Genomic DNA, 18,045 nt, shown 5'->3' with positions numbered 1-18,045 from the left:
ATGATAGAAAAAATAAAGTATAATTTTCATATTTCTTACGCAGGATAGCCGTCAGGATATTCACAAAACGTAAGTCCTGGCCTTGCACATGGTGGGGTTTTTCCAGCTGGGGCTGGTACAAAAGGGCATGTTCTTCCATATTGGTAAGAACAATCACCATGACTAGAAATTGTTGACCCCAAAAAAAATATGATTACCTGAAAAAAATTAGCTTTAGTTAAATGGTTGTGAAAAGTAGTTCCGAATTTTAGGATTTCACGAAAGCAGTGGTGGCTCGTGGTAATTTGGGATGCTAAAATTTTGGTGAGCAATGAATTCGAGTATTAACAGTCAATCAATTATTTCTTTCAATATAATAAAAAGTGATATTTTTTCTTAAATTAATTTTCTTGGGAAATAGTTTCCAGAATAAATTTTGTCGTCCACCGAGAACGAATCGTTCAGATTCCAATCGATCCAGATGAGATTTATTTTTGGCCAGGATATTCCAGCTGACTGAAATTATTTCCCAAAATCCAATGTACAATAGTTTCGCAATGTTTGATTTCCTCTATTCCATCCAATATATTTCCAGACAGCAAAATCATAAAGAATCCAGAATTCGAGTTCATGAAATGAACCAGTAAATAGCCAACGGAGCTCAGCCTCCTTATTTGCCCTATTGAAAGCAGAAAGGTCGGATCTGGTCGGATATTCCCAGTCAGTCGGCAAGCTGATGAGAACTGTAAACTGTGAACGTACGTCGATCGCGTGAATTACGCTGTTGGCGGAGTCAAATTGGTGAGTTGCCTCCTTTAAGCCACATTTTGGCGATTAAGCGTCTTAATCGATGTCTTAAAGCGTCTTTAAGTGTGACGTCATTATTTTGTTGTCGCAAAAATAGAATATCGCTGATGGTTGAGTCATCTGTCGTTGTCATTAGACAGCGAATCGAATTGTGAAATTTTCAATTTCTGTTCTTTGGCTATTATTTGAAAAATATTTATTTATTCTAAATGATAATGCAGAAACTGCATTATTGGCAGTAAAAGCACTCTTCCCTAGTAGGAATTCAAATCAAATTCGATATAAACAACATATTCTCCATTCTCCCTTCTTCTTTATATTACCTCTTTCCGCTTAAGACAACACAGGCGCTCTCCAGAGAGCGCCAGGTTCCGCTTAAAGCGTCTTATAGACTGACGTCATGACTTATTCGCTCGAATAGCACCATCTGTCTAGGCTCTTAAAGACGCTTCACGCGTCTTAATCGCGAAAATATGGCCTTAATATGCAACACACATTGCAGTATAGCGCCATGACCGCCAAATGTTGTTACATTTGCACGATTTCGAATCGGAGGATTTTCATTTGAATATCTAGTCCAGGCGTTCTAAAATATTCAGTTCAAAATTTATTTATGTTTTTCGCTTTTGGATAATTTCAGTACTCTTTCTGCATTATATCTAAAACTGTAGATCTGCAAAGAACTTGCAATTTCAGAATCTAACCAGACTTATTCCGAGGTATACCCTTAGGCGGATCGGCCACCGAATGCGAAGTTGCGCGAAGCTGAGCATTTTCAGTACTAATACTGTATAATCGACAAGCTACGAATCGAGTGACGTAGCTCATCATTTAGCATTGAAAACTCTCAGCTTCGCTCAACTTCGCATTCGGTGGCCGATCTCCCTTATTGGAATCAATGTACATATACGAGGATGTATTGATATCTTGTTAGCCTAGACAGTGGCGTAGCGAGCTTAACTCGCTCCCGGGGCATAATACCTTTTTAACACCCCCTCCCCCCTCGACTCATTCGAAAACCATATAGGCATATCATATTATATTTTAAATAAATATACTGGCAAATTGATGAATGAATAAAGTGAGATAAATAAGATAATAGGCTCAAGCAAATGTATATGATCATCTAAAATAACTTCAAAATATATGTATTAATGTATTATTTAAATTTATAAAGAAATATTAAGAAAGAAACGCATTTTCAAAACTATGAAAAAGTTAATATTCATTATTTTCAAGGAGATATAAATTTAATTATAATATGAATATAGTACAGATACTTTCTGGAAAACGACTAAACATTGTATTTGTTGGGTGTCTGAGAAGTATCTGTATAGAAAAATGGACGATCCCTTAGTTTTTATTTTCCGGAAATTTTTTTGACTGTACATTAGAGTGTTATTATTATTATCGTTTTAAAAAACATCATCATTATCGTTTCAAAATAACAAGCCTAAGCTACATAGCGTCAATAAAATAATAGAAATATATAAAAATAGTGTTCTGAAAGAAGGAATGTTTGTACACTGCAAATATTAATCATAGCAATTATAACATAGTAGTAAGCCCATAGAACTTTTACAGGCTGATTCGCCTTTCGTCCGATTCAGTGATGATTCTTATATTCTTATATTGATTTTATTATCTTATTAGTTAGGCAGCCGACGATGCCAAGTCCGGATTTACTCGAGCGTCGTGGAGACCTAGTGGATTTTGAAGAATAGATGGTAGAATGAAAAAAGGTTTTATGAGGCATGCACTGTTAGCGGTGGGGAAAGCGTCTGCAGGTTTCAATCAATCGTCAGATGTACATAATCGAGAGTGTCTCTGATAATAAATTAATGTTAATCTGACAGTTTGCGTAGTGGGGCTAGCCGTACGGAACAGTTGAAAATGGTGAAAAATTTTTTTTCCGAGCGTGTCAAATCTTTCGGGAATATGTTAATTGGACCCAAAGGAAGCTACTTTTCAAGAGGTTGACAACTTCGAAGGTCACACTGGTCCTTTGAAACTGCAAAAAAATCGTTACTTGTAAATACTCGAGCGTGTCAGATTTTCATAGAGATGGTTAGTCTCGGTGTTGCAGACACCATTTATCTGACAATAATCAAGGGGCGTTTTCTTAATCTGACAGTTTGAAGATGATAACAAGGCATTTTTTCAAATATCTTCCTTCCTGTAGCTCTGATCGTTTCTGTATTCCTTATGAAAGTTGTAGATAATAAAATTCTAGACAACTTTTTCCTGAATCAATTTTACATACTCTTAACTGTTTTCGAGTTAGGGGGCGATAAGGGCGAGGAGCTTAGCCACACATGAGAAAGGCCAAGGTCATTGTAGAAGCCCAGTCTAACGTACATTTATCGCCATATATCTCAAAAATGTTCAGATGTAGAAAAAAAAATTGCTTCAGGCAAAATTTTTAGAAAATGTTTTGTGGTACAACTTTTATAATGAATGCGAAAACAATTTGAAGTCCAGGAGAGGAGATAATTGAAAAAAAATTGATTTTTGTGATCTTTATGGCTAATTTTTATTGCTTTGGCATGCTGAAACTGTCAGATTATATTTTTTCCGTTATTGCTGAATCATTAGCTTCAAAATAAAAATAGAAGCCACCGCGCTCGATAATGTACATGTGACCTTTTTCTTGCAGGTTTCGCGCTCTCCCATACATTTTCGTCACGCTTAAATTGTCAGATTAAGAAAATATATACTTTTCAACATGTAACTTACATTGTAAATGTACAATGATCGTTTTTTTTTACTATTCTAACAGGCTGTCCTAGACAATATCCTCTATATACAGGTCTAATTTTTGGTAGAGATACTCTACTGGGACAAGGTATCTCTTGGGCTCCTCAACTATATCAAACAAATCAAGAAAGGAAACAATTTATGTACCTAACCTCAAAGAGTAATTGCCATAAGGAAGTGCTGACAGATACTGGTCGAGTCAGCCCTGCCAGTTTTTATTGTGAATATATTATTACAGTAGCCTTTATGGCTGTGTAGAGTCCCGACTCGGGATCCATGTCCAGTCCCGACTGACGAAATCAAATGACTCAATTACCAAACAGGTCTCTTGTCCTTACTCGGGACCCTTTTCCAGTCCCGACATTGTAAAAGGTTTTTGAGGTTATGCGAATCGTATAATTTTATTTATGAATAGTTGCGACAAAATTCAAGGAGTGATACCTTATCAAAAAATAGTGTGGGCTTTTTCTAAATCAAGATTGAAAAGGCAGGAGAAAATCTTTTAATTTGAGAATGGAAGGAGCGAGTATGCAATTCTAAATAGTTAGAAAGTTGGGAATTGGTTAGTGTAAATTGATCCAGAGGAATTGCCAGACGTACTTTTTGATTCAGAAGTGAACCTCTTCCTTACGGCCATTCTTGACTAAAAAAAAATGTGATAGAGAAAGGAAGCTGACAAATATATTTGTGAAATGTATAATATTTCATACGAAATAACGACACAATGCTGCGGCATCTCAATAAATAGTTATTTTCCTATCAAGTGCGGAAAGTGATACTTGCCCGCACGAAACTGCCGTTGCCCGAACGATGCGAAGCAGAGTTCGGGTAAGCAGTTGCGCATTTGCGTGCGGGAAAGAAATAGCAGGCGTTTTTCCCGCACCTTTTGGGAAAGTGACTCTTTGCAACTTGAAATGCGTGCGGGAAAAAGGTTGAAGGCGCACGCTTGTAGAAAAATGTATTTTTATTTGAAGTGTATGAAAATTTAGCGAAAAAGGTAAAGATAGTGGTTCTGTTCAAAATGTCCATCTTAGATGTTTCATTTCAAGATTGTTTTTTTTTCTCTTCATAAATGTGATGATTTGAGAGTAAAATATACTAACAACATATTTATCTTTATAGCAACTCATACCTATCTACATGCCCGATTGAAACATGAATCATTGTTTCTATTTGACTGGGTATATAGGCTTATGATTTGTACTGAAAATTGAGTTTTTCGCTACTCCTTCCACTGCTCAATAATTTCAAAGCACCAGTGCAGTGCATCGTTGAATTCGGGACCGAATATCAGTCCGGAATTTAATGACGTCACTCGGGACTGGACACGAGTCCCGAGTCGGGACTCTAGCCATCATTGTTCCTGTTTACCTTATTATCTACGAATTAACACCTATTTCAAAACACTGATTTGAAATATATTTTCCAAAAATCAATTTTAAAATTATCCAGCAATTTTTTCGTTTTGCGAACCATTTGGCGCCCCTTTGTGAGTAGCGCCCGGGGCATGATGCCCCCCTCCCCCCCTTGCTACGCCACTGAGCCTAGACCAGTTCCATGAATAAAAAAATATTGCGTTACCATAGCAACGAAAAATAACTCATTGGAAGTGTCAGTGTGAAGTTTGAGGTCAAAAAAGTAAACCAGAGTTACGCCATAAATTGAAAGAAAGAGGATGTCCACCGAAATTGTGAAAATCGAAAAATTGGATAATCGAGCCATCATCGAGTAACTGTATTCAAAAGGGTTAAGAGGTAAGCGGATTTACGAAGATCTGCTTAATATCCTTGGTGATCAATGTCCTTAATATACGACCATGAAAAATTGGACTGCAAGCTTCAAAAGAGGTAAATTTTCCATTGAAGCTGACCGATCGGGAACGCCAGTTTCTATCATATCGATGCAGTTCATGACATGATTTTATCAGACCGTCAAATTGGGCTAAAACGGATATCTGAAGCACTGAATATTCCATACGAACGCGTTCATCCTATAGTTCACGTCAATTTGGACATGAGAAAAATTGCTGCAAAATGGATACTCAAATGTTTGAATGTTGACCAAAAGCGTGCAAGGATAGAAGTATCACGTTCGATCTGTGCTCGATTTGAAAACGATGTAGATTTCTTAAACCGAATTGTTACTATGGATGAGACTTGGGTACATTTTTTATTATTTATAAGACGACAACTTACAGTTTTTGAAATTGGTACCTTTGGTTGCCTAATGATGTCTATTCAAGAATACGGACCTGATGATGATTTTACCATGGAAAAAGGGGCCCTGTTGAACACTGATAAATAGAGCTCCATAAGCGCTAAGAAAGTTTCATGTGAAATTATATTGACTTTCAAGTATTGGAAATATTTCAACAATTGGAACAACGTATTTTACAATTTTTTATATGTTTTTTCCTTATCATAATTATTATGCGAAATTTCCGTTTTTTCTGAATTATTCATGAAGAAGTTTAATATCAATTCTTCAAATTCGTTATGTTCAGGAATGTATAAGGTGAAACGCCGAACTGAGACGAAAAAGCAGAAGCCATTGATAAATGGAAATGAAGATCACACCCTGTTATGCGACGATTATTAGCGGTAGGTGCCTACCACCTTTGGACCTTGTAGTTACACAGGTGGCTATGAAGACAGCTCTTAGAGTTTGGGAACAGGGACAATGGCGCGATAGAGGACTATTCAGAGGGCATGCGAGGGCTCTTAAGATAGTGAGGGATGCCAACGCATCCCTTCTCCATAGAGAGGACCGCGCGGGCACCAGCTTTTACTTTGCCGAACCCTACAGGGTAATTGTCCCTGACAGAGACTTATGGTCTACACCAAACAGGCTTCTTGAGCCTGAAGGTCCCACTTGGTTCACCGATGGCTCTGTGATGCCCACAGGGACTGGAGAGGGAATTGTGGGACCTCGTTTCAATCTGTCCATCCCATTAGGGAAGGATTGTTCCATAGTGCAGGCTGAACCTTATGCTGTTTTAGCCTGCACACTGGAGAATATCCGCAAAGGGTACTCCGGAAAACACAGCTATATTTGTTGTGACAGTCAGGGAACCCTGAAATCCCTTTCTGAGGAAAGGGTTAACTCTCACCTAGTAGAGGAATGCAGGGAGACTCTGCGGGAGCTAGGCTCTGATAACATTGTGAAAGTTATCTGGTGCCCAGCTCACGCAGGACTTCCGGGGAAGGGAGACATACTTGCAAAGCGGGGAGCCCGCTCAGCTTTTGTTGGTCCGGGACCGGCGCTGCCTATCTGTCGTACATCTGTCAAGAATTTCTTCAATAGATGGCTGGACAGGAAATTTTCCTCTGAATGGAGCATGAGAGGTGGTCTTAGACAGTCGAGGCTTCTCATTGAGAGACAATCCTCTGTGCCTGAGGTCAAAAAAATCTTGGCTCTTGAGAGGAAACAACTGACTCTAGTGACTGGAGCAACGACTGGCCATTTGTTCAATAAACACTTGAATAGAATGGGACTGACTAGCTGTTCCCTGTGCCGCTGGTGCAGGAGCACGGATGAAACGATTGAACACATTCTGTTCTTCTGTATCAACCTTGAAGACTTAAGGATGACACACCTAGGAAACACAACACCCACAACTCCTATGGTGAGAGGGACACCTCTCTGTCGACTTGTGGCATTTTTGTCAGCATGTCACAGGTCACGAGGCCTTAGTTCAGCCCAGTGGGGCAGCGCACGTAGAAGAAGAAGTAGAAGCGGTAGGTACTCGCAAAATAGGAAAGGGTACGAACGGCAAAATTGCTAGATTAGTGAAAATTTGTCGTGAGAATATAGGGGAGAATATCTGCCACCGCTTGTGAAGTATTTCTCTGTTTGGCTGAGTGGAAAAAGTGGAGATTGAAAATATTTTCGGGGGCTTCTTTCCACCATGATGCCAAGTCCACCAGGCAATTTTGCCAGAGAAAGTTTCGCGAAATACCGACAATTTTCATATGTAGCACCCGCTTTTTCGGTGTATTGCAACACCCCATAGATCTTCTTTCATCAGTAGAAATTGCATTCTGTGTTTTCGTGTACTTTCCTAATGAATTAAATGAACTAAAAAATTCAAATGAGGTACGGACATTGGCCGTCATTTATTTGGGGTACCTCCGGATTCGACGATGGGAGGAAGGAGGGGGAGAGAAGAGAAGGAGGTGTTTCACTTTGTTTTTCGAGTATACAGAATTGATTGAGTTATCGTTACTTTGGTTCGTCGAAATTGACGGCCTTGCTAGAACACCCTGTACAATAACGAACCGAACAAAAAAAAAACAGTTGATGGAAAATAATAGTCAGACTAATTTTTGCTAGCTAATCTACTTTTCCCTAGAGTTACTAAAAGAGAAGAAATGTGAAATATTCAAAGCTATTATACATCCTATAATATGTCTAGAACGCTTGACTTTATTTCATAACTCAATTACGACCCATGTTTTGAAATTACCACTAAATGGAGCCATAAAATACTGGGTGTGTCATTTCAAATGTTTTTATGACTTTAGCCTTGCGGCTTTCACACTCCTCTCCAGAGGAAAATTCACTTATCCCAGATATCTCAGATATCAAAAGGATTAAGCTCTGTTGGAGCCCTTTCCAGGTTTTCGGGCTCGTGGTGGTGGTCGGGTCCGGGTCGCTCCTCGGCTCCCTGCTGTAGGTTGGATTCCTGCTCCACCCGCACTTCCTGTCGGAGCAGACGGTGTTCCTCTGCATTCCCCATGTATTTGCGTACAGTTCTCGCTGTTCCGAGCAGTACCGCCTTCTGCATGACTCTATAGATATTTTCGTCCAACTGAAGTTTCCTCAAGTTCTCCAGTAGTTTCTTCGGTATCAAGCCTGTAGATGAAATGACAATAGGGATGGTCTTGATATCCTTCAGCTTCCACTGTCTTCTGGTTTGTTCCTCGAGATCTCTGTATTTTGAAATTTTTTCAGTGTGTCTATCTAGAAGATTGTTATTATTTGGAATCGCCACATCGATGAATAGTGCTCTGTCCTCATCCTTATTGAGCAATATGAGGTCTGGTCTATTGTGTGTTATTTTCCGGTCTGTCAGAACCGTGCGATCCCAGTAGAGCTTGTGATGTTCATTTTCCAACACAGCATCCGGATGGTAATTGTAATAAGGAACCTTCTTCGAACTTAGAAGTTGGTGTTTTAGTGCCAATTCTTGGTGAAGAATCTTGGCAACAGCATCACTATTATTTTTGTACTCCGTGCCCGCGAACTTCTGACATACCCCGGTGATGTGCTGGATAGTTTCATGTGTCGCACAGCTATAACGACAGCTATCGTCCGCCACTGAGGCATCCTTGGCGATATATTTCATGTAATTTCTTGTTGGAATCAACTGATCCTGGATGGTGAGCATGAAGCCCTCTGTCCCAGGAAACAACATTCCGGAAGTCAACCAGTTGTTCGACGCATATATGTCGACGTAATCATAGTTGACCTCGTTCTGGTGCCTTCCATGCAAAGGTTTGCCAATCAGTTTTTGCATTTCACTTTCTGCAGAGTGTTCGACCGTTTCCAAGTGATCCTGTTGTAGCTTTAACGGTGTAGAACTATCATCAACATTATGTTATTATTAACATAAGTATAAGAGTAGAAGAAATTTTCTATAAACCTACAAAACGAAGTTCACACAAAAGTAGAAGTAGATCTTGCTCCAAAAAGATCCAGCCCATTCTAAAATCCGTTGACAGTCCTAGCATCAATCACGTTACTCTGCAAACGGTTCCATCTCTCGAATATTCTATTTGTTAGAAAACTGTGGCGTTGTGGGGAAGAAGTATTTGTCTACTATAGTCGAAAATAATCGCTACCCTATAAATAGTATATTATTTCATAAAGAGAAGTGTCACTTCATGGTGAGCCGAACGTATATAGTGAGGCGGATAATTGAAGGCGAGCTATGAAATTTTTTTTTTAACGTTTTAAAATTCATAATAAACTGTATATCAACCTTTGGATTCGATTTATTTTCACAATCGTGATTATTCGAATATGTGGATAGTTACGGTACTTCTCGTGATCCTGTCACTCAAAATATGACGTTGTGGTGATAAAAGCGATTCGACACAGTGTACGTGTCGAACCAAGTTTGTCATCCCCAGAAGATACCTGCACATTGTAACAATGGCATTCTTGGACTTGACCCTCAACTTTCTCCACCGTCAAGGAAATTCCCGAATTGCAATGAAATCTTCGTTGTCATGTCATATGAGTCACTTCAGGTACAAGGGACTAGAAAGATTTGGGAGGCCCAAGTCCACGGAGCCCATTGGGCAGGTATATAAATACCTCAAATATAGGTAAAAGACAGTGGTTACAGAGACTGGTTAGCAGTTATCGACAATGGTCGAAACATTCTTGTAATTAGAACAGATCTCCCGATGAATAAACATATTCCTTCGTTTCCACAAGTGTTTTAATGTTTCCCGTAAACCCATACACCTCAAACTGGTGATACCGACGTGATCCGCGTGTAAAAAAAGAGATTTGCGTTTACGAAATTTCGATACGGAAGTGTGTGTTAAAAATGGCTTCTGATCCTACCGACGAAATCACCAACGTGGAAGCGACCGAAGATTCCATCAGTGCAGTGCGAGACCTCAAAATTCCCCAATTCTGGCCTAATAAAATCGCGCTATGGTTCAAGCTTTTAGAAGCTCAATTCACTTCAGCTCGCGTAACCAACGACGACACGAAGTTTAGCATAACTATCGCGAACCTCGGCGAACAATACATCGAACAAATCGAGGACGTTATCCTGCATCCACCTGTGACGAATCGATACGCGTACGTAAAACAAGAACTGATGAAGAGACTAACCGAATCAGACAGTTCGCGAGTGAAAAAGTTGATCGAGAGTGAGGAAATCGGCGACCGAACGCCCTCGCAGTTTTTCCGAGACTTGAAAAAGCTTGCGACCGCGACAATCCCGGACGATTTCATTCTGACGCTGTGGAAAAGTCGTCTACCTACGGACATTCAGCGAGTTTTGGCCGCGTCTACCGAGACAAGCATTGCAGCTATCATCGAGATGGCTGACCGTATACGCGAAATACGCGAAGAACCGCGACGAATCGCCGCAATGTCCAGCGATCGCGGATGCAGTGAACTTGGTGAATTGCGGGAAGAATTAAGACAGTTGCGTTCGCGAATTGAAACTTTGTCGCTAAACAGGCGACGCTCACCTTCACGAAGACGCGGACGAAGTTCAAGCCGTGGTCGATACCAAAAGCAGGATGGTCTCTGTTTTTACCACTCTAGGTTTGGAAATAAGGCCAAAAAGTGTAACCCTCCGTGTAACTGGTCGTCGGGAAACGACAAAAGTCGTCCGTAAACGCGGCTCACGATGACGACTCGAAAGCTCGCCGCATTTTCGTTACCGACAGACAGACAAGAGTATCTTTTCTTGTCGATACGGGTGCGGACTTGTGTGTTTACCCGCGAAATCGCCTAAAGGGACCGATGCAAAAACACACGTATGAACTTTCTGCAGCGAACGGCACACGCATCAGTACATACGGCACTATCGCGTTGAAATTGGACCTGTCCCTTCGACGAAGTTTTGGGTGGAAATTTGTAGTGGCGGACGTTAACACACCTATTATCGGTATAGACTTCTTGTCGTATTATGGATTATTAGTGGACGCGAGAAACCGACGGTTGATCGATTCGATAACAAACTTTTCAACGAACGGTAAACCAGTAAAAACAGACGTTTCTTCCGTGAAAGTGGTAAATGGCGAATCAGTGTATCATCGACTTCTATATATCTAGAAGAATACCCTGAACTTACTCGGCCACCGGTATTCGGGAAGGAAGCAATTAAGCATGGAACCAAACACCATATAAAAACGACACCTGGTCCACCAATCCATTGTAAAGCACGACGACTTGCCCCTGACCGTCTTAAGCAGATCCAGACGGAATTTGAAGTTATGATAGAACAAGGAGTCATCCGCCCATCGAAGAGTCCCTGGTCATCTCCACTTCACAGCGTTCCCAAGAAAGACGGCACTCTCCGTCCATGTGGAGACTATCGCGCCTTAAACGCTAGGACGATACCCGACAGGTACACACCACCTCATATCGAGGATTTCTCCCAGAAATTGTATGGTAAGACAGTATTCTCTAAGATCGACCTAGTGAGAGCCTACCATCAAATTCCTGTCGCGGAAGAAGATATCGAAAAAACCGCGATCATTACCCCGTTCGGTCTTTTCGAGGCCGTTAACACAATGTTTGGATTACGTAATGCTGCACAAACCTGTCAAAGATTTGTCGACGAAATAATTCGTGGTTTAGATTTTGTTTATGCGTACATTGACGATTTTTTAATTGCTTCGGATAACGAGACGCAGCGTTACGAACACCTGAACATTTTGTTCAAACGTTTAAATGAGTACGGCGTTGTAATCAATCCGGCGAAATGTGTTTTCGGAGTAAACGAAATAGCTTTTCTCGGATATACTGTTAACTCACAAGGCATAAAACCTTTGGCGGAACGTGTAGATGCTATCGTAAAATTTCCCAAACCAGAAAATATCAAACAACTTCGCAGATTCTTAGGCATGGTAAACTTTTATCGACGGTTCATTTCCAACGCAGCTGAAATCTTGCAACCTTTAACCGACCTATTGAAAGGTAAAATCAAAAGAAACGCGGTGATATCCTGGAATGAAAGCGCACTTAACGCTTTGAACTTGGTAAAGCAAGCTCTAGTTGACGCAACTATGTTAGCGCACCCTATCCCTGGCGCACCAATCAGCATTGTGGTAGATGCCTCCGATTACGCGATAGGAGCAGCTCTACAACAATTGACTAATAATTCGTGGCAACCTTTAGCGTTTTATACAAAATCTCTATCTACAGCTCAAAGTAAATATAGCGCATACGACAGAGAGCTATTAGCAATGTACTACGCTGTAAAACGTTTCAGATACGCCGTGGAAGGTCGAAACTTCGTGATATTCACCGATCACAAACCACTCACATACGCATTCAATCAAAATTTGGATAAATGTTCCCCCCGACAATTTCGGCAACTCGACTATATTGGCCAATTCACTACTGATATACGGTATATCAAAGGCCAGGACAACAGTGTAGCCGACGCATTATCGCGAATCGAAGAAATTTCCGAGGTAGTTGACCATCGTACTCTCGCAGTCGCGCAAGAAATCGACGAGGAATTACTCAAAATCCTCGAATCCGGAAATGAAAACTCCCTCAACATAAAGAAAGTCTATTTTCCCGATTTCAACGTCCAAATTTACTGCGATTTAACCAACGAAAGCGTTAGACCATTTGTGCCAAAACAGTTTCGCCGAAACATTTTCGACTCTTTGCACAACCTTTCGCACCCTGGTATAAAAGCCACAAACAAATTAATAAGTTCGCGTTTCGTGTGGCCATCGATGAATAAAGACTGCCGCGAGTGGACGCGCTGTTGTGTCCCGTGTCAACGAAATAAAATAACTCGCCACGTTTCCACGCCAATCAAACAGTTTGACAGTTTATCTGGTAGATTCGAACATGTCCACATCGACATTATCACAATGCCATATTCACAAGGCTACCGATATTGCCTTACATGTATTGACCGTTTTTCAAGGTGGCCGGAGGTAGCGCCAATCGAAGATATGGAAGCCTCCACTGTGGCCTCAGCCTTTTTGTCTACTTGGATTTCGCGTTTCGGTGTCCCGCTCCGAATAACATCGGATCAAGGTCGACAGTTCGAATCCAATTTATTTAGGGAACTATGCAAGCTACTCGGTACAAAACACATACGTACAACAGCTTACCACCCTCAAGCTAACGGTATGGTCGAACGGTTTCACCGCCAACTTAAGGCAGCAATAAAGTGCCACGCCACGGACAATTGGGTGAAAACATTACCAATAGTTCTTTTAGGAATTCGATCGTGCATCAAAGAAGATTTGAATGCAACTTCTGCCGAAATGATTTACGGTTCAAGTCTTCGACTACCTGCCGAATTTTTTGCCCCTTCGAATCAGAAAACAAATTCGGATTTCGTAGAAAAATTGAAGGTACGGCTCAACGATGTCAAGCCAAACGCCGTTATTCGGCATGGTTCTAAACCAACCTTCATTTTCAAAGACCTGTCTACTGCTAAGCACGTTTTTGTTCGGCGAGATGCAGTTCGCGCGCCCTTGCAATCTCCGTATGACGGACCATACGAGGTAGTACATCGCCATGATAAATATTTCGTAATCAAAATAGGCGACAAAAAAGTGACCGTCTCATTAGACCGACTAAAACCAGCCTTTCTTTTGACGAAAGACTGCGAACCCGAAAGCGAGTTTAATTCTCAATCCGTAGTTGTACCCGATCAAACTTTCAAACCCGAACATACTGAAGGAAATAGTAATCGCGAACATCGCACTACACGTTCAGGTAGAAGAGTACGTTTCCCGGATAGATTACAAGTCGGATTAGATTAAGCCAATTACATTCACCATTTATATATACATTTTTTTTTTCAAGCATATCTAATACTAATTTTTTTTTTCTCTCTTTGTCACAATTTTCCATAGTAATAATGTACAAATATAAATTGTTTCATTTTTCATCGTAACGTTATTACTGGTAAGGGGGTATGTGGTGATAAAAGCGATTCGACACAGTGTACGTGTCGAACCAAGTTTGTCATCCCCAGAAGATACCTGCACATTGTAACAATGGCATTCTTGGACTTGACCCTCAACTTTCTCCACCGTCAAGGAAATTCCCGAATTGCAATGAAATCTTCGTTGTCATGTCATATGAGTCACTTCAGGTACAAGGGACTAGAAAGATTTGGGAGGCGCAAGTCCACGGAGCCCATTGGGCAGGTATATAAATACCTCAAATATAGGTAAAAGACAGTGGTTACAGAAGTCGTATTCGGGTTCGGCTTTCTGACAGTCCGAGAATTGTTCTAGGACTGCGCAAAACACTCTTGCGCCCTAGTATTAAATCCTCTGCGCAGTTCTAGAACCATCCTCGGACCGTCCAAAAGCCGAACCCGAATACAGCTAGAGACTGGTTAGCAGTTATCGACAACGGTCGAAACATTCTTGTAATTAGAACAGATCTCCCGATGAATAAACATATTCCTTCGTTTCCACAAGTGTTTTAATGTTTCCCGTAAACCCATACACCTCAACGTTGTCCCTGTATATCATTCATGAACTTACTGACCAATTTAGAAAACCGTAATTTAGCTCACTACAGCTTTCCAGGTCACTGACGATCTTCGAATATTATTATTATAAGTAGCTCGTAACCTACAAAACTTATACTCACATCAATATAAACGCGTGGTTTTATGCTTCTTCTCCGCAGTCTTCAGCACGTGCAAGAACTTTTTTAATGCTTTGACAGGTTGTTCAATGAAGTCTAGTTTATAGGAACAATAAGTACCCACGTACAAACGGGGAAGTGAAAGTAAGATTTATAATCTAGTGTTGGTTTATTTAGAACGTTATTGAGTATGTCAGGAATGTGATCTGACTTATTCAATGCGATAGATGCCTACGACAGTCGCGCATTGTTATTTTTTATGCATTTCTTGTATCTACGCATGAGGAGATAAATTCATGAACTAGAATGAGCTCATTCTCCAAGTGTATCTGAATAGAGGAAAAATTTTTTCTGAGTTCATTCTGATACATCGCCCTATACACCAAGAAATTTGAGTAACCATAGTATAATTATAATATTTGACCAATAAGTGCTAGGGTCCTTCCGTTACTGGCAGGCCTGAAGAATTATGGAGAAAATATTGGTAACAAATACAAATTGTATTCATTCGGATGAGTCGAATTATGGGAGGCACATATCTTAAGATACTCGTATGTGCCTCCTTTCGCAGGGAGGGGGAGTAGGAAAAAAAGTAAAACCTACAAAATATTTTTGAAAAATGTGCACGCCAAAATAGAGCTTTACTATAGTTCAGTGGACCAAATGAGTAAAATTTAAATGTCATAGAAAATATTTTTACACAGGATGTTCCAAATTAAGTCGACATCATTTCCAATTGCGTTATTATTGATGCTACGAATTCGGTTAGATGGGCAAACTAGTAGCATTTTTAATGGTCTTCTCGATGGCGAAGATAAAAACAAAATTGACAGTCGCGTTCTCAAAATATTTCATAAATTGATATTTTTTTAAATGGAACATTCTATATTTTATCAAGCCTTTCTATTCGTGATAACATTCGCAACAACAATGCTCATATCACCTTTCTTCCTGAAGTTGAAAATGAGCGACCTATGTTGAAATATTTATTTCATTCAATAGTTCAAAAATTTTTTTTGTTTTGGAGAATTGAACCTCATGATTGTCCAAATACCCAATTGTGTCACTTATACAAATGAAAATATTTTTTGGGTGTTTGGACAATCATGAGGTTTTATTCGCCTAAACGAAAAAATTTGTTGTACTATTGAATGAAATGAATATGTATTTCTACATAAGTCACACATTTTCAACTTCAGGAGAAAAGGTGATATGAGCTTTGTTGTTGCAAATGTTATTACGAATAGAGAGGCATGATAAAATATAGGGTATTACATTTAAAAAAATAACATTTTATGAATTATTTCGAGAACGCGACTGTCAATTTTGTTTTTATCTTCGGCATCAAGAAGGCCATTAAAATGCTACTAGTTTGCCCATTCAACCGAATTCGTATCATCAATAATAACGGAGTTGGTAATTGTGCCGTCTTAATTTGGAACATCCAGTATTTTCCAATATATTACAATTGCCGATTTCATTTCTTCAGAGTAATTTTAAATACAATTGATTGAAATAAATGAAAAAGTACCATTATATTTATATATTGAAATTGAATAAGAATTGATTCAGCATAAAAATGAGAACTTTCTTTCAAGTATATTTTATGAAAAAAAATCGCAATGTCTTTATGTCGAACTGTAGAGTGATCCGAAAAACTCCAGAAGACATCAGGAATTTGATTTAATTTCGAATGGTTTGCATAATATGATCTCTATACTCCATTCAAGAATTATTGACACTTCATGCGGCTGTGGAGAATTGAATTCAAATACTTGACAAAAATAGCCCATAAAGTAAGATTTTGAGTTGCGGAACTCAGCTTGGTATTGGGAATATAAACATTTGACCATCCATATATATTAAATCATAATAATTCATTCATCATAACTCAGAAAGCTATGAGGATGCTTGGATTTATTAAAAGAAAACTCGAAGATTTTAATAATATCTCTGCCTTAAAAAGTGTTTATTTTACGAATGTCCGAAGTATATTGGAATATTCAACTGTAGTCTGGTCTCCTTATTATGAAGTGCACAAAAATAATATTGAGCGCGTGCAACGAAAATTTTCAAGATGGTTTGCTTACAAAATGAGTATTCCCAAGGCCTCAATAAACTATGACCACCTACACGACTCTTAATCAATGAAACTACTATCTATAAGAAGGAATTATTTTGATGTGATGTTTGTATATAAATTAATCAATAAAATTGATTGTGAATACTTAGTATCTAAGATAAAACTTAATGCGAAAAATGTATTGCTTAGACATTGAGATCTCTTATACATCGAATATAACCCCACTAATTATGCCATAAATAATCCGATTGCACGAGCGATAAAAGGGGCAAATGCATGGGAGATTGATCTATTTCAGATATCTATTTTTAGTCTCAAAAGATATTTTGATTCTATTTGAACTTGTCAACTGTTCTTGTTGTTTTTCCTATGATATGATTTTTTGTTTGTTTTCTTGTTAATTTTTGGAATATTGTATATTGAAAATTGGCTTTGCTGTTTGTAATTAATAATAATGATAATAATCCGTGAATTGGCATGTCCGTTAAAATAAATAAATGAATAAATATAAGTCTATCTACTGACGGAAGACATTTTGAATTTTGTACTTCTGTTTGTTTGCCATCGTCGGGACAACTAAATGGAGAACGTTCCACCGAAGAAGAGGAGATGCTGACCATAGTTTCGGTTTCATTTGACCTCGTCAGGGCAACACAGCTCTTTTCCGATGGAAAAACGTTTGGAATTTATGGACCCTAATTGAATACTGGTAGTCGCTTCTTATCAGAGACTTTTGTCGTTGTCTCTGCCATAAAGTAAGTCAATCGGTGTGTTCTGTGGTCTCTGCTTCTAAGTATTATCGACTCGAGTGTCATCCAGTATGAAACGAGATCCGGTTCAATCCCCCCCATATCGAACCCAGACCAAAGATTAGTTTAATCACTTTAATCTTCAACTCAGAGGACAGAGGAAGAAAATGGCATATGCGGGGGGATTGAACCGGATCTCGTTTCATACTGGATGGCTCTCGAGCACTACTCGATAATGAGGCTACTACTAGTATTTAATGAATAATTGTTTTGCGATCAAACGCCTCTTGAAAAAACAACTCTGTATAATAATGGATTTGGAAATTTTCAACTGAC

General features: G+C 39.4%; 1 protein-coding gene across 2 annotated transcripts in view; it reads right to left on the bottom strand.

Annotated features, from left to right (window-relative positions):
* The window catches only part of LOC123311555 (protein spaetzle 5), a 68,437-nt gene that overhangs the window by 16,512 nt on the left and 33,880 nt on the right, over positions 1 to 18,045 (bottom strand). For both annotated transcript variants that reach the window (XM_044895592.1, XM_044895593.1), the window contains exon 2: positions 40 to 197. In XM_044895592.1, the coding sequence (XP_044751527.1) occupies positions 40 to 197 (158 nt within the window). The remainder of the gene's footprint in view (positions 1 to 39; positions 198 to 18,045) is intronic.

This window comes from Coccinella septempunctata, chromosome 4, assembly GCF_907165205.1.
Source record: "Coccinella septempunctata chromosome 4, icCocSept1.1, whole genome shotgun sequence".
In the NCBI taxonomy this organism is placed as follows: Eukaryota; Metazoa; Arthropoda; class Insecta; order Coleoptera; family Coccinellidae; genus Coccinella; species Coccinella septempunctata.
Note: the sequence above shows the minus strand (reverse complement) of the source record. Positions and strands in the feature narration are given on the sequence as shown.